The sequence below is a fragment of the Plutella xylostella genome, chromosome 19 (assembly GCF_932276165.1).
Source record: "Plutella xylostella chromosome 19, ilPluXylo3.1, whole genome shotgun sequence".
NCBI lineage: Eukaryota > Metazoa > Arthropoda > Insecta > Lepidoptera > Plutellidae > Plutella > Plutella xylostella.
Genome location: NC_063999.1, coordinates 3,776,800 through 3,799,430, shown reverse-complemented (window position 1 = coordinate 3,799,430; position 22,631 = coordinate 3,776,800). Strand labels below are relative to the sequence as shown.

At 38.4% G+C, this 22,631-nt stretch overlaps 2 protein-coding genes and 1 long non-coding RNA gene across 5 annotated transcripts; 1 reads left to right on the top strand and 2 right to left on the bottom strand.

Moving 5' to 3' along the window:
* Positions 1-985: 985 nt before the first annotated feature.
* LOC105388900 (GPI ethanolamine phosphate transferase 3) lies at positions 986-10,580 on the bottom strand. The gene is made up of 9 exons (XM_038106018.2): positions 9,974-10,580; positions 9,673-9,802; positions 9,272-9,493; positions 8,439-8,683; positions 8,030-8,181; positions 6,921-7,945; positions 3,059-3,250; positions 2,585-2,721; positions 986-2,334 (listed from the first exon to the last, which is right to left on the bottom strand). Exons 1-9 carry the CDS (start codon positions 10,508-10,510, stop codon positions 2,161-2,163), a joined length of 2,814 nt encoding a protein of 937 aa, XP_037961946.2. The 5' UTR covers positions 10,511-10,580; the 3' UTR covers positions 986-2,160.
* A 632-nt stretch (positions 10,581-11,212) lies between these two features.
* Positions 11,213-12,060, bottom strand: LOC125489986. The gene is made up of 2 exons (XR_007267386.1): positions 11,727-12,060; positions 11,213-11,413 (listed from the first exon to the last, which is right to left on the bottom strand). It is a non-coding gene; the product is annotated as an uncharacterized LOC125489986 (long non-coding RNA).
* A 77-nt stretch (positions 12,061-12,137) lies between these two features.
* On the top strand, positions 12,138-22,449 carry LOC105388799. 3 transcript variants are annotated; one of them, XM_048627846.1, is made up of 6 exons: positions 12,138-12,539; positions 13,050-13,228; positions 18,717-18,976; positions 19,922-20,158; positions 21,222-21,324; positions 21,936-22,449. In XM_048627846.1, the coding sequence occupies exons 1-6, from the start codon at positions 12,421-12,423 to the stop codon at positions 21,965-21,967; spliced, it is 930 nt and encodes a 309-aa protein (XP_048483803.1). In that variant the 5' UTR covers positions 12,138-12,420; the 3' UTR covers positions 21,968-22,449. The 3 variants fall into 3 exon arrangements, with proteins under 3 accessions (XP_048483803.1, XP_048483802.1, XP_048483801.1); XM_048627845.1 differs by lacking the exons at positions 12,138-12,539; positions 13,050-13,228 and adding exons at positions 15,313-15,402; positions 16,420-16,784; XM_048627844.1 differs by lacking the exons at positions 12,138-12,539; positions 13,050-13,228 and adding an exon at positions 16,167-16,784.
* Positions 22,450-22,631: the final 182 nt, after the last annotated feature.

Below are 22,631 nucleotides of genomic sequence, written 5' to 3'. Positions count from 1 at the left end.
TGCCCTTAAACAGTAGGAATGTTACACATATTCAGGACAATTCATAAGATTAATAAGTTGGCAGTGTCCCCGTACCTACACTTACACATGAGTGGATGAATATCAAACTGCCATATGTCACGTCCACGCAAAATTTGGGAAATGGAGGTTTTTGTTTTCTCTATTATTTAATGGTCATAGAACTTGCCCCGTGATTTATATAGTTGACTAGTGACCTTAAGAATGTATTTTAATAAACAAATCCATTATAACACTCATAGAAATGCGTAAAAGTTAATAAACAGTTTGGACTTATAGCAGTTTGATATGCCCATACAAGACTTATGCTGTTTTGATATGAGTCATAAGGACTTAAAGTCGTTTGAAAAATACTAATATCATGGACCGGACTAAGTAAGACTAATATAGTCTATATTCTATGAAATACAATGAAGTTAATCAACCAAAATTTATCGGTAGAAAAGTACCTACCAACCGTATTATATTCTACCCGATACGGCCCTGTGCTTACTACGAAAATGGTTTGTGATTGACACGTGGGTTGGAAAAAACGGGGTTTTAAACTTACTTCGCCATAGTTTTCTGTCGTTTTTTGCTACACTCTTCAATCTGTTCCTTTTCCGAGCTTTATCAGGGTCCACAATCACAATTTCTTCAACATTTTCAATCATATTCGTTATAAAACACTGGGAGCACGCACCACAGCCTCGAAATTCTCACCAAGACTGACGCCATGTTGAAAAAATTACGCTCTGTGATTGGCCGGAATGGACTTGTGAAAATTTGTAATGCGAAACGGTTAGACTTAAAAGCATTTGAAAAAAACTTACTTTTTTAACGGCTTTTTTCTCATGGATGCCTTTCACTTATTGGAACTTGAAGGGCATAGGCAAACTGACATTTTAACGGAGAACACGACCAAATCAAAAAGTAATTTTTTCGGGTAGGTGGACATATGGCAGTTTGATATTCATCCACTCACATAACAAATACCTACTCAAAATGTAAAATGTGCTATTCTACTGCCATATTTCGAGAACACCAAAGGTCTTAAGAAGTACTTGGCTTATCTACAATATTTTATTGCACCCCTTACAGGGCATTTCCCTATATTCATATTAAAACGATGAAACGTGGCTAAAATCTACACATGCCATATGTGCCCACTAAAGGCATTATACACAGTTTTGATTGGCTCTTAACTCTGCAGTTGCACTAAGTAAGAGCTTAATAAGTAGATTTGGACTTGTTCGATAGCTTAGCTCTAATCTACTTATGTTAACATAACACTAGCATTGGCTTAGGCATAATACCTAGGTACAACATTGTTTAAAATACTTGTTCCTAATTTAAATATTTAACAAAAGTATCATTTAATAACAGCCCCTTATGGCAGTGAATGTACTTTAATATTTTTAACTCTTCTTAATTAAAACATTATTTAACAGATAACATAGAAGTTACAAGATTTTCTAAGTTGAAATTGTTTCAGGCTGAATAATCTTTCAGCACAGACGTCATTGCTATAAATGTAACAGTATTAATAATAATGCAATAGTATTACTAAGGTACAATCCGGTCCTTTTTCCTATTACTTACTATGTTCCGATCAATTTTAATTATATCATATAAATATCATTAAAAATTAAATAATTTATAATCGATCAAATCACAACATAAACAAAATTCACCAAAAGCGAAAAAATGCACTCAATTTGTAGAAAAAAATATACCATTTAGTTATCTAAAAACAATCCTGTAAAAATCCAAATCGACAGTTTTCACTAATGTTCTCAACTGTTTTATCCACTGCATATTTGTGGTTTTCATTCTCTACACCAATCGTGTTCATATTTATTGCTGAAGATACAGTTCAGTTCACATGAGTTGACAATTTCACATAAGTAATTTTTGGTACGGCCAGAGGGCGTCAAAGACCGAGCGACGGTCCGAGTGCTACAGTCAACATGGGCTCACTACCGCCATTTAGAAAAAGGTCAACTCTTGTGACTTGGACTGTACCATACCATTCTCTCCACAGACGTAAAGAGTCTCCTAAGATTTCCTCACTATATCTTTCGTCGTCACCTTATCATTCTTGGTCGATATTCCATATTTAAGTGTTCGTTTTACATTAGTTTACCTAGTCCGCTTGTCTTGTCAACTGCTTTTCTGTTGGCTGGGGGTGTGCCAGGCTGTAAGGGCGGCTCCTAAGATTGCGCCTATAAGGGCGGCCGCACACGCGCCGCTCTCAAACAGCAGTTTCGGTGTGAACACTCCCCATATCATCAGGTGGCGGCAGTGAATGGTGGCCGAGAGTGCGCTAGCAAACACCTGGAAGCGAAAAATAAAAAAAGTTCCAATCTACATACATTACCATTATATTTTATACAGTTAAAGGGAGAGCGATTGACATGAAATAAACGTGTATGCCGTGTCTGTATTTAACAAGACATATTTAAATTTTAAAGATTTATCTTGGTTTGTGAGTTTGACAAGGTAAAAATGTGTAAAGTGACTATCATGAAGCCGGACTGTACTGTATCTGTAACGCTATACATCACCACCAGCTATAGGTACTCACCCTAATAGCGAAGCACAGTGAGAACTTGAGGCACAGTGCGAAGACGGCGGCGAGCTGCGAGCGCGGGCCCACCGTGCTTGCGGGGCGGCCCCACAGCGCCAGCAGCGGGACTGTCGCTCCGAAGAGTAGAGGGAACCCTGGGGGTGAAACAAGTGAATTAGGTGTTGACCAGTGTATGGTGAAGTTAGGTGACTGTTTAGCTGGGGGTGCAGGGTTGGGTGTCTGGCCGGTGTACATATTTGCTTTTGAACTAGGTTAAAGTTTAATATATAATCGATTTGATGTTGACCACATACCGCCGGTACCGTCACCGGAATCCAGCGTGGAAGGCATACACTAAACAAGTTAACACTCACCAAACAGCTCGACATAATCATTCCCGCCTCATGTTTCTTAAGTAGACGCTACAAATCCCCGGAGAAAAAGACATAAAACAAAAGAGGAGCAGAGAAACAAAAGAAGGCAGCAACTCACCAAAAAGCTCAAGGAACATGAACACCCCGGCCACATACTTCAGGCCGGGCACGGTCTGCGGGTCGCCGGCGTGGAAGGCGGGCGCCCAGCGCACGTGGCCCAGCGTGGCGTGGTGGCCCGCGCCGTAGAACATGTAGCACGCGAGCAGGGACCACAGGCAGATGGTGGAGGAGCTGCAGCGGGCTGATAGTGCTGTGGAGGAGGGAAGGGGGTTAGGAAACATTGGATACATAAAACATAAAGGCATTCTGAGAGTTAAACAATAAAATGCGATTTTTTAAATTAATTATGCAATGTTTTAGTTTAATGGTGGTATTTGAGCTATGTTTGTTTGTTTGAAAAACGTTTATTCATCAAATAATACAATAAAAACATACATTATACCCCAAACAGCAGTACTGTTTCTCGGGGAAGATACACTCTAGAAAAAAAAAATATTTATACATAACTAGCCATTATACCAAAGCCTACAAATAACATCTAACATCTAAGTTAAAACTTAGTAAACTGTGCGGATACAATAGGTATAAGATAAAATAAACATTATAGTTTACGAGTAATAATAACGGTTCACAACTGTTTTAAAAAATGACTTTTAAGCAGTTTTTTCATTATTACAAACTTAAATGGTATTACACTTTTAGTTGCGTCACTCATTTTGTTAAAAATTTTTGGAATTATGTATTGCTTTGTTCGTTTACCATACTCATTGTTAACTTTAGGTACAAAAAACTTCGCCCTGCTTACTTGTCTGGTCTTTATCTTTCCTACAAACTGTGTTTTATACATGTTTGACCAATACTCTTCTTTCGCTAATTCAAAATGGTATTTTTTATCTACTGGTAATATTTTACAATGCATAAATAGTCCCTCATAATTATCTCTAAACTTTCTTTTAATGTTTTTATCTACCAAAAGTTTTATAAAGCGGAGTTGAAGCTGTTTTATTTTGTTTATGTATGTTTTAAATGATCCACCATATATAACAATACCATAAGATATCAAAGAGTCTACCAAAGCGAAATATAAACAATACAGGATTGATCGCGGAACAAAATATTTCAATTGATTAAATTTTCGTAGTAATATTCTTAATTTATCAGTTAAACTACTAATGTGTTTTTTAAAGTTAAACTTACTATCTATAATAATACCAAGATATCTACATTCATCAACCTGGGCAATCAAGGGACATTTACAGTTCATACAATTGATGTGCAGACACTCGTAGTTATGACCTTTTAAAAATATTTTAGTGTCTTGTTTTTTATGCGTAGAAGAAATACACATTACATTTGTCTTTTTTACATTGAGTATGATGCCGTTATCGTGAGCCCAACTTGTTATGTTGTCAAAATCATCCTGTAAACATTGCTGGATTACATTCACATCCTTATGATTATATAGAAGACATGTGTCGTCGGCAAACATATATATCTTGCAATGTTTTATTACATTAGGCATACTATTAACGTGCATAATATAGCAGGCGGGCCCGGTCACTGACCCGGTCGCCACACCATAGCTGACATCCTCGCACCCTCCCGTATGGTTATCCACTTTTACGGTCAATTTCCTATGTGATAAATATTCTCTAAACCAAGAGTTCAGTCTGCCCCGAATTCCACAGGACTCCATAGACTTCAGGAGGACATCATGATTCAGCGTATCAAATGCCTTCCTGAAGTCTATGAAGATAACACCGACATGTTGTTTGTTATTTAAGTAGTTATTTATATCGTTAGCAAAACTGGACAACAAAGAGGACGTGCTTTTCCCTTTTTGAAAGCCAAATTGGGAATGTGCGATGACGTCATGTTTAGATAAGAAACGATGGATCTGTCCAATCAGGGCTTTTTCAATTATCTTATTAATGCATGACAAGATTGCAATAGGCCTATAGTTTGTTGTTTCACAATGGCTACCACTTTTATAAATAGGTCTTATAATTGAGATTTTGAGGTGGTCGTGGTACTTAGATTGTTCTACAAAAAGGTTAATCATTCTCGCAATTACAGGGCCGATAGCAGTTTTTATTTCTTTTAAATCAGATAGCCTTAATTGGTCAAACCCAGGAGACATATGGGTATCAAGTTGTTCTATTATCTTTATTACTTGAGAAGTGGTAACCCTAGCGAATCGTATGGAAGCGTTTACAGTTTTAGTATAATTTTGTCTATTTAATAGTTCTGTGCTACAATTATGTTCTGATTTTAATTGCACAACCTCCGTAGCAAAGGTGTGGGCAAAGTTAGAGCAAATTGACTGAATATCCAACTGGGTACCCATATGTTGTATAATAACCTCATCTAACGATTTTTTATTGCGGCCTAACCAATTATTTATATGCTCCCATATTTTTTTACTGTTACCTTTACATTGTTTTAATAATTCTTTCCTATGGAGGTTTTTTGACTTATTTATTAATTTGAATGTTCTATTCCTGTATCTAGTATATTCTAATCTTTTAGACATATCATTTGGACAACTCCTCCATTCTTTATACAATTTATCTTTATGAATGATACAATTCTTTATATCTTTAGTTAACCACGGACACGAATCTATTGTTTTATTTCTAATTTTAATTGATCTTACATTTTTATTATAAATAGTTTCAAATATTTTACACATTTTTTCATACATTAATAAAGGACATTGAAATGTTACCAACTCCGACCAGTCTATGTTCTTTAAGTCTTGCTTTATAGAAAAGTTATCAAATATTTGTTTTATCTTTTTTTCTTTATGTTTAATTGTATTTATAGAAAAGCCTATGTTTACAAGATGATGGTCGGAGGTACCACACTTAACAATGTTTGATTTATAGTTAAACAATTTGTTTTCTCGTAGCAAAATATGATCTAGACATGATACAATGAGTCGAGAATCCCTAATTTCCTCTCGGGTCACTCCAAATATAGTATTTAAGAGTCCACAATCGCTAAGAGTGTCTTCATACAACATTGTGTCGGTATTTTGTTTTACAAGCGTATTTATGTTTATATCACCGATGATCACAAGGTCACGGTCACGCGGGACCGAGTTCACTGCACTTTCTAGCTCACGCACAAACACAGGCACTTTAGACTGGGCTAACACAGACGTAGGGGGCCGGTATACGGCCAGCAGCTGCAAGCGGGCCCCGCGCACCTGCACGGCGCCCCCCAGCGCCTCGCACGACGTGAAGAAGGTGGGCTCCCGCTGGAACACGTGCTCCTTCTGGACATACATCAGTATGCCACCGCCTCTCCTGGTCTCCCGGCATGACGCGAACATCTCGAACCCCGGCAATTGATACATCGATACCATGTCGTCTTTTAAATTAATTTCGGTGAAGATAAGTACGTCTAGATACGATAAGGCGTCTCTTAGTTGGGCTATTGTCTCGTTAAAGTTTTTCTTGAGAGATCTCACATTTAAATGTGCAATGTTGACATTTATAATTTTGTCATCAGATAAGCAATCTATCCATTGTTTTGGACTTTCATAGGTTTTGGTATATTTTTCCTTTAAATAATCATCTTGTGCATTGAATTTGAGTGGTTACAGGTCACACATTTAGGTATGCGCTAAAAGTAAGACTGACATTAAATATAACATAAGCAGGTACTCAGGGTTTGGCGAGAGCTTCGAGGTCTGCTCGGGTAGTGATGTGCCTAACTACAGTGAGCTAGATTAGTGGTAGTCAAACTAATTCACCGCCTACCATAATCATTCTAGTATTTAAGGCTTGTGAGTTTGACAAGCTATAAACTGTATATGGCACTGGGTGCAATCGAAATCCGCCATGGGGCGTCTGACAGCACAGTATTCTTATTTTTTAATGAAACATAACATAGATTTGCAAAATTATACTTACAGAACTTAGTAACGCCTTCAGTCTTGACCATCGCGACGAGTGCTACGGCGAGACAGCCGGCCAACAGCCCGAGCCCGGCCGCCGGCGCCAGCGCCGCGCCCAGCACTAACGAAGAGGCCACGTACAGCAGCAACCCACACACCGACACCGGCAGAATCGCCCCACGACCGTCGCGACGGAACAACAGAAGCAGCATGGTCACAATCACTAGCCACGCCCCCCGAGCTAGAAGCTTCGATCGCCCAGGAGACCCCAAAGTACCCCAGCCGACAGCCCAATGAGCGCACGCGAATAAACCAGCCAACACCACCCCGTACCCCCTCCAGCCGATGTGACGACGCGCCACGGCCACTACGGCGGCCATCGATCCTAAAGCAAGCACTAAGGCAGCTCGACTAGCCTGCCCCGTCGGCTGGTTGCCCCCCGCCGTCCAACAATCCCCTTGTTCTTCTCTGCAACCTCTGTACACCCTCGTAGCAGCTAATACCGCCCCAAATGACACCCATAAAGCTAACGCCTTTATTGTCTTCACGTTCCACGCGATTAAGGCTAAGATAGTTAGCGAGAGGAAGGATAGGACCGCCCCTTCTTCGATTATGAAGCTGTTGGAGACTAAAACGGCCGCTGACCCGACTAGAGCCGAGCGGGAGAATCGCTCGTGTAACTGCGAACGACCCTCGTACCACCGCTGGGTTATGCCGTCCCAGTGCATTATAACTAATGAACACGTTAATAGGCCAGACATTAAACCAGTGGATAGAAAAATAGCATGTTCTACATCTTCAAGCAGCTCGAAGAAATATGCCGTGTAACAAAACACAACGCAAACTGCCATAGAAATGAGGCCAGTGGATACAAAAGTGCTGGCAAAAATGTTTGGAAGTCTCTCCATTGGGATGCCTTCGGTTATGAGCCAGTTGAAGAATATCGCTAGCGTAAGAAGTAATAGAGCTCTCAGCATCGAAAGGGAGTCAAACTCCACCCACACTTCCCGGAATATGTTGCGGACATTTTCTGTTACAGTCCTGAAACAATAGGATATATTCTCAGTATACTATGCAGAGTATTAAACAGTAAAAATAAGATCAAGTTTTAACCTTGTCTCTTACCTAACATCAGCGATGTAGTTATTCAGTTCATTCTCGGTATAAACTGAAGCAGACTTGTCTATTTGGTCTCGAGTCATGTTGATCAGTTCAGTCAGCTTCTCAAGGGACACCTGCTGAGATTCTTCTCCGTATCGCACTAAGTACTTCGTTATCTGTAAATAAAATTTCACTTTACAAACTTTGACTTTAGAGTAAAAAGACAGATCATAGAATATGACTATACTATGACATGCAGCATGCAAATGGATTCCGGGCTGGAAGGTACCACGCTCATTCCATGACGCTGTCATTCCAGAACTTGTTTATATATTTTAAGAGCTATGTTGTAAATATATCATTATCCTCATTATCATCAGCCAATAGCAGTCCCCTATATATCATATTTTATAATAATTAGGTAGGTAAGTACCTGTTTAAGATTGTTGCTCAATGCCAAAAGGGTGTGTGTAGTGGACATCTTCGGCAGAGTCGGCATCATCAAGGTGCCTAGAGAGGGCGCGGGCGGCGGGCGGCCCAGGGCTGCGCTCAGCGTCGCCGCGAAGTCAGTCTGAGGAACCTCCCGCCCGGTGCCGTAGATGTCTGCTGACAGCCCTTCCCCGCGGTAGGCGAAAAGTGCGGCTGTACGCTCGTTTTTGCTCTCTCCTCCATGGTCACCTGATACGAGAGAGGTTATTTATTGGTTTCTACTTTTATTGCACAGTTTACAAAAGTTTTTCATTATGTAGGTATATTAAATTGTTAATTATCTATGTATATCTATGTACAATGCGGAAGATTTAATGCTAGCAGCATTTTGTACCAGTCAACCTGCAGGAGGTACAGGGAGATTGGGGTTTTGTGTGGATAAACTCTTTGAATGAGATTAGTTATGGGGACAAAAGTTATGAAATTAATCTTTAACAGGGGATTATTTGCTACTCTGATAGCTTTTTTAAAGAACTGCAATTAACATTGAAATTATTTTCTTCATCCCACATGCCTCACCAAAAACAAACAAATAGTATTAGAATACAAGCATTAACCATAAATATATATGTAGGTAAATATTTAAAGTTACAGATTTCGAGTTTAAGTTTTTGATATTTTAATTTACTTTTACCTACCATCCATCTCCTCTTGTGAGTCTAGAACAATAATTAAATAAGTAAATCATAGTGTTTAAAGAGCTTAATGACTTTGCATAGAAATTATAAATACATATATTCTATTCTAAATTGAGTTTGAATGAAGATTTAATTCTACCTGTTTCAGTCATTCCATGGTCTCCAAGAACATACAATAGCACATCAGAAGGTAAAGTCTGAATAATCTTCTTTATTCTAGCATTGGTTTCCCGCAACTTCCTGGTCATCTCTGGATGGTTGGGGCCATATCTGTGGCCTGCATGGTCAACCCCTAGGTAGTGGGCCACCATCAGGTCCCAGTCATCCTTCCGCAGTTCATCATAAATCTTAGAATCCACTTCTGTAAATAAAAGTATAAAGCATTACAAATATGAACAGCTTATCAAGTTAGAGTAAGAATAGTGGCACATTACACATTATCAAGATAAAAGATTAGATTAAAATTTTAGGGCATTGAATCAAATGAAAACTTCAGCAAAATTATGTAAATAAAGCATGTAGATAACAATGCAGTGTTACCGTTATCAACAGTGTCGAGGTCCCAGGTGTGGAAGGAGTACTGTGCATGCGACCGCAGCCAGCGTCCCGGCATCAGACGCGCCCATGTGTCGTCTCCCAGTAACACAACTTTGCCACCATTTTTGTGTAACTGCAAATGAAGAAAGAGAATGGAATTTACTAAATATTCTAAACAGTAGAAAATCTTTACGTAATTTTAAGTAAGGCTTTAGTAACATTAAACAACATCTTCTGGTCTGGAACTTAGTGAAGTATGGAGATTTTAATGATTTGATAGGGTAATAATAATAAAGAAAAATACCTGGTCTATGCTGCTATCCTCCTGCAGCTCCATAGCAGCAAAATTAGAGCTGACATCAACGAAAGTGGGCAGAGATCCTGTGACTAGAGCTTTGATCCTCTGCAGTGTAGTAGTAGGGGGGTCTGCCATGAACTTGTACAGCCTGGCACTGTCCGGCCGGCTGTCCAGGGTTTCTTGAATCACTGGCAGACGGTTCTGGTAGGGCAGCGGGTTCTCTATGCTAGGGTCGTACTGGGTGAAGTCGTATCGTAGAGCGTCCACTAGCATGAACACCACTCGATGCCGCGCCGCAGGGCAGGCCATCGGCGCCCCGGGATTTGAAGCGATTCTCCTAATCTTCTCATCCTCACTGCAATATTCACTGGTGGTGGAGTTCTCCCGCCCGTCGCACCCGAAATTAGACAGCGGCACACACTCAGAAACATCGCTTAAACTTTTACGAGACAGCAGAAAGCCGTGGCCGAACATAAGCAATGCAGACAGCACCAAATACGAAAACCAGATGAGGTATAAAATATAGTTCCATTTTTCTTTCATTATTAAGAAGATTTTCAAGTTTTAATCCATTAGTTATTAATAAAATTAATTAAAGCCTACGAGCTACGAGAAGAGTCATAGAAGAGTAGAGTACAAAATTCAGGTTATACAACTGTCACTGTCATCTGTCAGTGCAGTGTGACAAGTGACAAATGACAATATAGAGGAATCTTCATAGAGAGGAATGAATGAACGAATGAATACATTCAATCAATGATTTTTTCAGGAATCATTCGAATATATTCGAGAATCGATTATTTAATTGACAGCTGTCATGTTTCACTATCAGCAGCATAGAGAAAAGAACACTACGTTTTAAGAGATGGGAGTACAAGGGAAAAAAAAGAAAAAAATACTTGTATTATTTTTTTTTATTCACGCGTACTAACAGAGGGTACCAACAAAACAAAAATTATGACGTACAAAACTGCCAACATAGCCCCGCTGAAATAGTGATGTGCTTCTTATGGATATTTTTTTATCGATAACTAGTAAAAAAAAAAGTGCGAGCGTATGTATTACTTTAATTTCAGTTTTACACAATAGGATTTCAGTGTTACACAATGACACCAACGTTAAGTCTCGGTTCAACGTTACGTTGTTATGTTCCTATTTGAACACAAAAATATAATCCATAAAATAAACTCGAGATTTTCCGTTGACGTAAGTGCTATGATATAATGTTGAAATAAAATAAAAGTGGAAAAATATAATTATATTTATTTATTATAAAATAAAGTGTCTGCAGTAAGTCCCACACATGGAATTGTTTTTTTTTCAATTGTGTTCTTAAAATGTTGTGGTAGAAAATGATTGCCACAAATTCGTTTAAGTTGATGTAGCTTTTCAATAGGCACATAAACCAGATCCTCCTTACCGGTCATCTTAACCCACTGTTTACATCTGCAAACAACATTTTTATAATTATTATTAAACAATTAAATATTATTTAAGTAGGTTTAATAAAAGTCACTGGTAATTTTTGTATGGAGATCCGAATTTCATTTTCGCTAATTTCCAAAACTAGTAGACAAAAGTTGTTCTGATTGATGAGCTGTGCCTACTAATGATAAATAAAAATATCGATATCGATAAAAAAAACATTCATGCACTATTGTTGGTTGTGCTGACCCTCCAGTTATTTTATTAGACTTTAACTTTTTTTATACATATAAATAATCTAAATCCTATTCTTTAGCCTTTAATTGTAGCTTACCTTTCCTCATCCAGTGGAAATTTGGCCATGAAAATTCTCTTTTGGCCATCTATACGACCGGCTAGCGGCTCTTAAAGCACATATTTCACAAGTTTTATAAAACATCATTATTATCAATAATATCAAGCAACACTAATAGTTAGGTACCTCCACACAAACACTGCACTTATCCACAGTAATAATAATATATAAATAACTGTTAAATCTTAATTTATTTATGATTTAAAATTATTTTTCAAACTAAACGATTGACTGATTGACACTGACAGATGACAAAAGCCAAAGATGTCTATGATAGCGTAAAAAGTACTCTGTGAGCGGTGCTCGCCATTATTTTTCGTACGCGTTCCATACCTACTTATTTTTTTCCAGACTGTCTTTCGCCAGACTGATCAGCAGTATTATTGTACTCTTTGTTTGTGTCATTTCTTCTTCGTGTATTCTTCCCTTGTTTTTAAAATTATGATTTTATTGTTTTCTTTCTTCTATAATTAGAAGAATAATATTAGATTTTATGGTGTGAGCTCTGTTATTAACTGTGTTTTTACATAAGTGAATGTGTGTAAGCGCAATAAATAACTTTGAGGCCGACATAAAAAAGTGTGTCCAAACTTTGATAACCTTGAAAAAGCAAAGTTAGCAGTGATTTTGAATCTTGAATTAGGTATAGCATGCTTGATGAACTCTGCCTCCTATGATGTCTGTGGCATCCAATAACAACAAGGAGAACTTCCGTCTCCTGGACCTGTCCAGTGACGAGGAGTCTGAAGACTTGCAGTTAGAAATTATTCCACGAAAGAAAAAGATCTCTAGGTAAGTTTAAAAGATAAAATACATACTCTTTATTACACACAATAGAAATTCCATCAACAAAAAAAAATAGTAAAATAGGCAGCCTTATTACAAATATAAGAGTAATCTCATCCAGACAACCAAAATTAGGACACCAATTTAACCCTTAATAGGGCATGGCTACTTCAATCGTTCCTCAAATTTTATTGCCCCACTTACAATGAGTTTTAAGGATTCATACTCTCACCCAATTTATATCATTTAAACATTTTAAACTAACTGCAATAGGTGTTATAATCTTGAATGAAGACCTTCAGCAGACATGGTGAATCACAGTTTCTTGATAAGATATTACTTATAGAAGGAGTGGCCAAGATATGAGAGATTGATAATGGTAGTTATTTAGAGGCTCATTTTATATCCATGATAAATTAGTATATTAAGGCATTGATTTATTTATTGTCAATAACTTTCAATTAAATAAAAAATTACAATTATTACACACATTATAATTATATATTATTTCCACAGAAGGGATCGCAGCCGCGGGCCCACTCGAGTTCCACCAGAGCCATCTTTCCGTACAGAAGTACAGACAGCTATAAGATGGGCTGTGAGAGCCACTTTGTTGTTATGGCTCTTTTCATTAACATGGACCTGCGCCGCACTGTACGAGCAGGTCTCTACAATGCGCATGGATATTGTAAAAGGTAAGTTGTATTCAATCTTAAATTATATTTTCGATGTATTTTCTAGAACAGCATCATCAACATGTAGCCATCGGTTTTTCTTAATATTTGAACCTAAGTAAAATTGCTAAAAAATAAAGTATGTGTCAGTTTTTGTACCATATAAAATATAACTAACCTATGCCTATGAAATTTTAAGTTATATGAGTTAAAAGCATTTTGTGTACAATAAAGTGTAAATATATTAATATCTAAAAAAAAGTCAAAAGCAGCATGTGCTGGGACTTCCAAAAATAACTACTAGTTATGCAAACTAACTTGTTTTTTTTACAACAAAGATCCTTTTATTTTTGCTACTTTAGCTGGTAGATTATAAATTCAAATTATTTTTATTTTTTATTTATATTTAGTAATACATGTAATAGTTTCTAACAGAACAGTCATATTTTACCCTAGACAACCTTGGTGGAACCAGTTTCCTCAGCTGCTGCCATTTTGACCTGTAACATCGAGTTTTTGCCAGCTTTTATATTATCACTTGGTTTATCTTATCCACTGTATTTTACTTGGAATTAGTATCTAGTATCTTACCTGTAAATGTTGGGCATTGTACATAATGCTCATGACTGTTGTTCTCAAAGGCACATTCAAAGGGTTTGATGATTTTGCCTAGTTTGAAGATATCACACACATAATAATACAATATTTATTTATTTTTATGAATACACTTTATTGTATATAGGTATTATTAGGTATATACATATTATATACATTATCAGAAATTTTCAATGTACTATTCCGTTTTTCACAAAACTATAACAATGCGTTAAATACTTTATTATGACCCTTTTACTAAAGGTGTGATTCGGAATGAAAATATTGCATTCCATCGCATTTACCATCCCACTCTGGTTCAGCAGGACCCCAGCTTTACTAAAACAATATATCAAAGGGCTGCTAGACAAACACGAATATCTTGGTGATAGTACCTACGTAGCGGATAGTTACTTCGTAATTCGTCAAAAACCATGTATTTCTACAGTCATAGGACTGCAACAATTTCTAAAGTAGAAGTGCTAGTAAAAGTTGCATTAAACCAATTAATGCAATGGAATAACTTAAAATAGTACACTTGCCTCTTACCTTTTACCTCTATGTATATCTAGCTTTTCCGCGAATTTCGATTCACCCGATAAGGTTAGCCCGTGGAATAAAAGCATTTCCGTGTTGCCCAGTGTCCAAGCTATATAAATTCAAAATTTATCAATACTTACGAAAAAGTTATAATAATTGGTAAAATCTATAGAATTAACGGCATACTTAATTATTTTTTATTGGTACTTATTAGAAATTATAGATTCCTTCCATTTTAATTATAGCATTAATCAAAGTATTTATAAGGTCACCTGCTGCTAAGGGTTTTATCGCTCCATCGATTCCCTTTAATTAATTATTTCATACTTGGGTTGGCGGTCAGCGAGCGTAACTAGGTCGAGGGAAGGCGAATACGTAGATAGTATGAAAGCTAAGTTTTTATAACTCCCATTTTTAATGCCGCTTATGTTTTTTTTTTTTTTTTCTTTTTTTGCCGCTTATGTTGAAGATTCAATTATGATATGACGTTTGAAATTAGTATTCTGATCATAGTTTAAAACAAGTATCTTCAAAACGCCAAAAATGCATTTGAAGTCGCGCGAGTCGCATTCGCAATATTTGATTTTAAGTATATTTTTTCTACCCACATCTTCGACCACTGGACAATCGTAATGAATATCTCATCCCACCACAGCCGACTACCCAAACCCTAACTATATAACCCCTAACTTATGCACGTTTCACACTGGTGGTCGAACCCCATCATCCCTCTTTTGCTTCTTTAAGATGTATGCATTTCTGGATGCATCGGACGGAAGCTTAAGCAGTAACTTAGCAAAAATAACCTTAAATAATTTAGAGGTCAGTGAGCTATTCATATCTGTCCCTTAATCGATCCTGTGCCTTATTTATGTTCTATTGAAAGCACCAGAAAGCTCCCTTGGACTGGACATCTAGATCTGGCGTAGCGCGCATGCGCCGCCGCGCCTCTGTGACGTCACCGGCAGTCACCGTGGGGACACCCTCGCAAGCTCCCGTGCTCAAACCTATAGTGATTACGTGCTTCGAATTAGATTTACAGTTGTAGTGCTTATTACGTGGTGGGTGCGTGTTTATTGTTTCCGTGGTGAAATGTTGTGATGCTGGCAGCCGCAGCTTTTACGATCATCTGTGGATGTGCCCCCTGATAGTTCCAGAACAATCATCTTCGTTGCATTATTTACACAAGCCTTTCATTCTTTTGCTTCTTCAACGTCGACATCTAAAGTATCATCATAACATTGGCTTAACTTCTAGCGTGAACACCAATAAGGCTTCGGTCAGCGTAGACGGTCATAAGTTACTTTGTTGTTGAAATAGAGTGAGATAATTTGGTAAATAGTCGTCGATGTCGCAGGGTCACCGCGCATGCGTCGAGTTTCATTCACTGCAACGTTGCCCGTAGGTCGATAATACGCCTCCCGTAGAGAAAGTCGCTCAATGGAAAGCGAAATTATAATCCATTGCGCGCTTTGTACTGCTTATGTTTTATTTACAATATGAAATGTTTTTAACCTTGCTAAACGGGAAAAGATCAATTTATTTTATGCTTGTGGATGTACGGGCTACAACATTTTTTTTTGTAAAAAATATAGTCAAGGTTGTGAAAGAGCTAATCAGTATTTCATATCATAACATCGATCCACAATTCCACATACGTATAGTTAATGACCGAAGATTAGTCATAGCTTGAATGCCAAAACGATTAAGTCCAGTTTACAAGTTGAGCTGGTAAAAACGTCCAGATTGCAACTGCGATCAAATTGCTTCCTTCCTGCAACATTAAACCGATAACAAAAATGAATTTATAATCGAGCGCACCTGTCCGCGACACTGAAAACACACCAAGATCAAGGTCTTTAGCAGCCAGATTCCAATGTCAACACGCTAATGGCCTCACATTACATTACTACATTTTCGTAACGAATACGCGATCACAAGTCACGTACACAGCCTATTAGCCGCTCACCTCGTCAAGCGTGCCCTTACACGCCACTCGGCGTTCGCATTAACAACTCCTTATCATTATCAAACAGCTATACACAATTCGCGACTGTCGCATCACAATCGTTTCCCAGTCTCAGTGAAGTGCGCACGTGAAACGTGAAGCTAGTGAGTTGGTCGAATGCGGTAGCGTCAGCGATGGAGAGTGCGGTCCACGCGGCAGTGCCGCTGCGGGTGGGGAAGAAGATGCGGAAGCGGCGCGAGCTGGACGCGCTGGTGGGCGGGGGCGGGGGCCGGGGCGGGCGGCTGCTGTCGGCCTCCAGTGATGAGGGGGAGCCGTGGGCGCGCCGCAGCTGCCGCCGCCGCCGGTCGAGGCCCTTCGTCCGGCTGGCGGCGGCGCTGGCGCTGTGTGTGTGCGTCGTGTCGGCCGCGACCGTGCTCTGGCTGTTTGTCGATGTGAGGCGCCAGATCGTGTCGCTCAGGATCGAGATGGATAGAGGTTCGTTTCTATTCGAGTGCCTACCTACCGAGTCTTGGATGAAATTGTGTTTCTGTTTATATTTCGTATATCGTAGTGTTTGTTTTGATGGTATTAGCTGTTTTGTGATATATGGCCTATGACTTCACCGGCGGCATTTGTTTATACAAAGCTTCGGTCGTTGTTAATCATTCAATTTCATAAATTTTGTACCGAGTCAGAAACTGAGAAGTTGTATAGTCGTTATCATTAAATTTTATACGTTGTCCTTATCTAGGCTTATTTTCTGCGCCAAGGAGATATGTCCCTTCGGAATTCCTATTTTGAGTGTTCTCGAATGCTCTGTAGTTATCAAACTTGGTTCACATTCACACTGATGATAAATAATAAAATAATACATTGAAATAAATAGGTATACATACTCACATGATCATAATACCATGATAAATACATAGTAGGTATAACTACTACTTACATGAAATATTTTATTATTATTAAATACTAATCTACCATGAGTAATATTATATTTATTCAAAGAATTAAATACAACTTATGTGAAATATTTATATTGAAATGCAATAGTTTACATTTACAATTACAGCCTTCACATGGCTCTACATTCTTCCACGTGTATTGTATTGATTATTCTATTCAGCCGATTGTTTCTCAATTACTAAGTCGAGGCTTATGTGCAGTTAATGCTTTATTTTGGGATATTTTGACATTTGAGTAAATCTACCAAGTATGAACTGAAGTGGTACATCCTCAATGGTAATTCAGACAAGCACAGTCATCCTTAACAAGACTTTTTTAGGTGGTGAAAATCTTTAAAGCAACTAACTATCCTTATAATTATGAAGGTATTAGAAACGGACCTTCGGTAACTATTTCCCACCCAAAATTCAGTATAAAAGTTGGCAGGCATTATCTTCTTCACGGTAGTAAACATTAAAGTTATCTGTGTCTACAGGTAAATACAAGGATTAGCTTTTGGGTATAAAAATATAAGCCATCTAGATAACATGATTTCTTTAATTTGCCAGCGTACTTCCCCTTACCTAATATGTAGGTATATGTATAATAGATTAAAAATTATTAATTTAAGTACTCATACTACATTTATATACACCTTTAGTTACCTGTAGGGTATATGACGTGCATAATTTTATTTTTAAGTTTTATTTATATTTCTAGTTAGCAATTCTATAACAATGAATAGTGACATAAATTATCGAATATGTGAGAATGTAGCGCTAATGATAATGTTGATATAACCAGTCTCACATACCTACATCGGTTACTTTAGCTTACCAAAGAACACACGAAAGAGAGCTGTCATGCGATCGGCACGTTAAATACAAAGAGATTGAGTCGTGGTTGAAGTAGCAGTGCTCCGAAACCTCGTTCTCCCTAAGCTAAAGTGACCCCCTGCTTCCCACAACATAATAGGTGTACCTACATAAATTGGAAATATTCCAAAATATGCTAACTCTAGTAGGTATTCATGTCGCCTGCCAACGTCATCCCTGGCAACCGCATCGGTCTACTGGATCCAGACCAGTTCTTGTACATTTGAATTTAATCTACTACGGAGGTATATGTTGGCACCTAGAGTGTTTGCATGCGTGCTGACATTCTGTCTTATAAGTTTCTATCAGAAGAGTGTATTTGGTATAAGATGGACTAGATTGGTCAGCCAGAGCGTTTTAGGAAACATTGCTCATGTTTCAGTCACACCTACCCATAATACCATAACTTTTTCATTTAATAACAAGATACAAGCTTTCATTATGTATCACATAATTTGTAAAATATCCCCAACGAAACACTCGGATATGCTAATATCCAGACCATAATATATCTTATCTACCAACCTTACCCTTAAACCTAAGTTCGGTAGCCAGCCTACCACCCCACCTCAACACCAACCAACAACCGCCCTTACCCTTCCAGTGTCAACAAGCAGCGACGGCGTCGGTGACGCCCTCCAACTCTGCCACACAGCAGCCAAAGAACTCCGAGCGAACGCAAGCGAACTGAGCGTCCGGCTCGCTCGGCTGGAACTGGAGCACTCGGAGCTGGCCAAGCGAGTCGAGCAAGCGTCGAGCGAGCTGTCGCAGGTGTCGGAGCAGCTGTCCGCGGCGCCCAAGCTCGCTGACACGCCGAGACGCTTAGCTGAGCTGCAGAGGAATGTCGCTGACTTCGGTTCGCAGGTTCGTAGTTGGCTTTGCCGATGATTAATAATACCTAACAATCTGACTTACTTAATAGGAGTTCACTGGAGCAATATTTTTAACTATTTGAAACTTGTGTTAGGAAGCCCCGCTCTTCTAAAGTAGCTAACTCTATATTAAGATTATAAATATTATTATAGGCATTGCGTAAGATTAAACACACCTATCTCCAGCGGTAATAGAGGATTCATTGTATAAAGATGATACAGCTAAAATTTAATGCATGCTTGGAGTTTATGTTTTAGAAATGCATGTAGGTACCTACTTACTGCGGTTTGCGTCATTCATAAACCATAAACCAGATGCAGAATAACGATTCACGATGGCACAGAGTTAAACAGCCAGTAATAAAGCATCACTGAATCTAAATACCTAGTCAACTTCTTTCGAGACAGCACTTATTTTAAAACTGTAGGTACTTCTTTGATATTTGGAAGGTACCTACTTTAATAATGTAAAGGAAGAGTTCCATGGCACCATGATGTCATGTTATTAAGGGCTTCCGCATTATGAGCGGCGCTAGATTGATCGCCCTTGAGACTTGTTTGCTCGAAGATTTTTTGTTGCTGTTTATTTTTGAAAATAATAATTCCCGGAAGCTGTGAGGTATGGAATTTTACTAAGAAGAAATCAGAATTCTGGATACGAACAAAAAGTGTTAAATGAATAAATATACTGACTTCGACAAAGTCATCTAGCGACGCCAAATATTTACTCACAACACACATATAAAACTAAAGTAGTAGTAAACAAACATATATCTTAGTGTTATCCTATGGTCCCCTCCTTCTTCCTAAGTTGAGACCATAAGACATGATGATAATATCATGTTCAGTGTAACTGATAGTAATGACATTACAATCGCTTTTTATGTATGTTACAAGTGCTATGAAAACTTATACGAATCCAACTCCTCATCCGCAGATCAACGGCTTCGACAGCGCGCTAAAGTCAGCGCACAAGCTCGCACTAACCGCCACATCAGGGGTCGACGAGGTCCGCACCAGTCTCCACGACCTGGAGGCTCGCACCAACGAGACTATCGCCAATGTGACGGCTACTGCCAAGCGGACGGGAGAACTTGAGGTGCAGATAGGCGCTGTCAATGCGACTGTCAATGCGAGAGTGCAGGAGTTCCAGACGAGGTTGGAGGCTGCTACGGTTAGTGGACTCATCTTAGTTACTTTTATTATGTATGTAGTGAATACTATAAGGTATTAGGACCGTACTCAAAGAATATGTCTAATGCAAAGTATCAAGCTGTTAGTTGAAGGCTCAAATTGGTGTGAATACCTCTTTTATTGCGAAAGTTCAAATGATTCGAGAGGCCTAATTTAAGTTAAATTCCAAGTTAAGTTTTGCAAAACGTTATAAGAGCATAAAATCTAGGTCCCAGTCCGAGTCAGATATATATCCAATGTATTTGGAAGCCGAATTAAAACTATAATAATTTGCATTGCATAATAGCATTCCCAATAAGAAAATGTAATTTTGATTGAAATCAACGAAAGTCGGTAGCTAGTATTTGCAAAGGAAGCGGAACTCTACTTGCATATTATTATAATCTCCATAATGCATTCCTATTAATAAAATATACAGCTATATTTGCATTGACACCAAGGTCTATTAATGATACTGAATTGATATCAAGGTTCAGTATATTAGTTATGTGTAGTAGCGTGCGGGTAATTAGAGTTATAGAATGATTGTAGGCTATTCAGACACGTGCTTTTATTCACATACACTTGTCATGTAATACGTACCTTATTTACGTACTAACTCAAGATAGGTTAATGTATTTCATTATACATGTCTTGTAGATAATTGACTTGATGTTTCCATTGAGTTGCGTCTAAAGTCTGTATAAGTACCTACTTTGAAATGTTGTCAAGTTTTTTACTCAAAGTTTTGTGGCTTCATCTATGTATGAAGTATTCGCTCATCTTCTTCATCTAGTGCCGTCTCCTAGCGAAGGTTGGCAATCATCCTGCTTCATACAAGTCATAAAGTCATATACAAGGTATATACATATAAGTTCGGGACTATCTACTTGTTTGGACTCAACGGTACGCAGCAATATGCATAATATGTATGTATACGTCCCATCCCCACCAAGTGAAGATCTCCATTGGTGTTTTCTAAAAACAAATATATTAATGAACCATAACGCTAATCAATCAATATCTGAAATTGCGTAAATAACACTTCACGTTGTAAATTGCAGCGCACGACGAGCACAGTGGCGCCGACGGCCGCGCCCTCCACCACGCAGGTGACCAGTGGCGCCCCCACCACAAGCAGCACCACCACCGCCGCGCCGCCGCCAGGTAATATATCGTCAAAACTAGCTACCAAAAATACATTATGGAAATTGGCATCGTCATCATCATCAGCCTATAGTCTTTCCCAGAAGGTCTAGCACGGGGCAAAGTTTCTCCATCGCGCTCGCTCTTGAGGCTGTGCGATGTGAGTAAGCGCAATGCAAAACTTTTGTCAGGTCTAAAATTGCGCCATGTGCTAGCCCTTCTGCTGTGCATAGGCGTAAGGAACAGTCTGTAGACGTTCGTCCTCATTCAACCCCTACCTGTAAAAATAGTCGTCGGTCTAGCTACTACGTTTGACTTTATGCTAGTGGTCTCCACTCGACACCAAGCCCAGATTTGACCCACTATTACTTGCGATAGTAGATTTCATGATTTATCTTATCCTTTTCTTCTCTAGCAACAATAGCGTTTTTAATCTTGAAATTTCAGAGTTATTCTGCTGGATACAAAAGAAGAGTTGTGTATATGACTTCCAATCGTAAAGAGTAAAGTTTTTAAAAAATACTCAAAGCTATGCCAATTATTTTCTAATTAACTGAAAGCTTAGCCATTATTAAGATTCTTGACCTAAAATTACAAACACATATTTCATGAAAGTTATTTTCGTTTCGCAGGGCCGCCGGTCAAACCGAACATACTTCAGTGAAGGAACTTCCTGACCAATGGTGGAATAAATTGTAAGGGATTGCTCAGAAACTTTGATCTCAAAACCAGCACATGACGTCCACACGACAAATACCTGCCAATGTAGTTGTACCCCTTGTTTTGAGAGAAAAGTCGAAAACGAACCCTCCAAAGAAGTATAATAAGAGTGAGTTTTGAACGATTCAACGTGCTAAGTCAACGACTCGGCCATATTTTGTGCGTAGTGTTTCGAGTATAGTTTGGCCTTAATAAGTATAAAGTGATTACTTTAAATTAGGTACTTGTTAAGTTGCAATACTGTGCGGTGGAGTGAGAACTCAAAATACCAATGTAAATAAGTATTTGAATAAATTTAGACTTTATACACGAAACATAGGATGTGCGAGTGTTTAGTTTTGTTTGAAGAAGGAGTGACCGCACTTTGCGACCTCGTGTTGATACGACGGAGTGTGTTTAATTATAAAATAAATTATTGTTAATAGATGTTGTGTTTTATATCAACCATATACCTAGGTAAGATACTTTGCCTTAAAATTGAGTAAGTGCCTGCTTTACCTTGTCCAAATAAAAGGCAGTTATTGTCAATCATGATTTTAATCACATAACTTTTATACACAGATGGTGAAACGGGGGGTAAGAAAAGAAACAATCCTTTATTTTGAATT

Coding starts and splice junctions, on each gene's coding strand:
- LOC105388799 (XM_048627845.1), top strand. CDS start 16,484: ATGGAGAGTGCGGTCCACGCGGCAGTGCCGCTGCGGGTGGGGAAGAAG. Junction 18,977..19,921: donor TCGCTGACTTCGGTTCGCAG/GTTCGTAGTTGG, acceptor CCTCATCCGCAG/ATCAACGGCTTCGACAGCGC. Junction 21,325..21,935: donor CACCGCCGCGCCGCCGCCAG/GTAATATATCGT, acceptor TTCGTTTCGCAG/GGCCGCCGGTCAAACCGAAC.
- LOC105388900 (XM_038106018.2), bottom strand. CDS start 10,510: ATGAAAGAAAAATGGAACTATATTTTATACCTCATCTGGTTTTCGTAT. Junction 9,494..9,672: donor CCTCGACACTGTTGATAACG/GTAACACTGCAT, acceptor TTTTATTTACAG/AAGTGGATTCTAAGATTTAT. Junction 2,722..3,058: donor CATGTTCCTTGAGCTTTTTG/GTGAGTTGCTGC, acceptor TTTCACCCCCAG/GGTTCCCTCTACTCTTCGGA.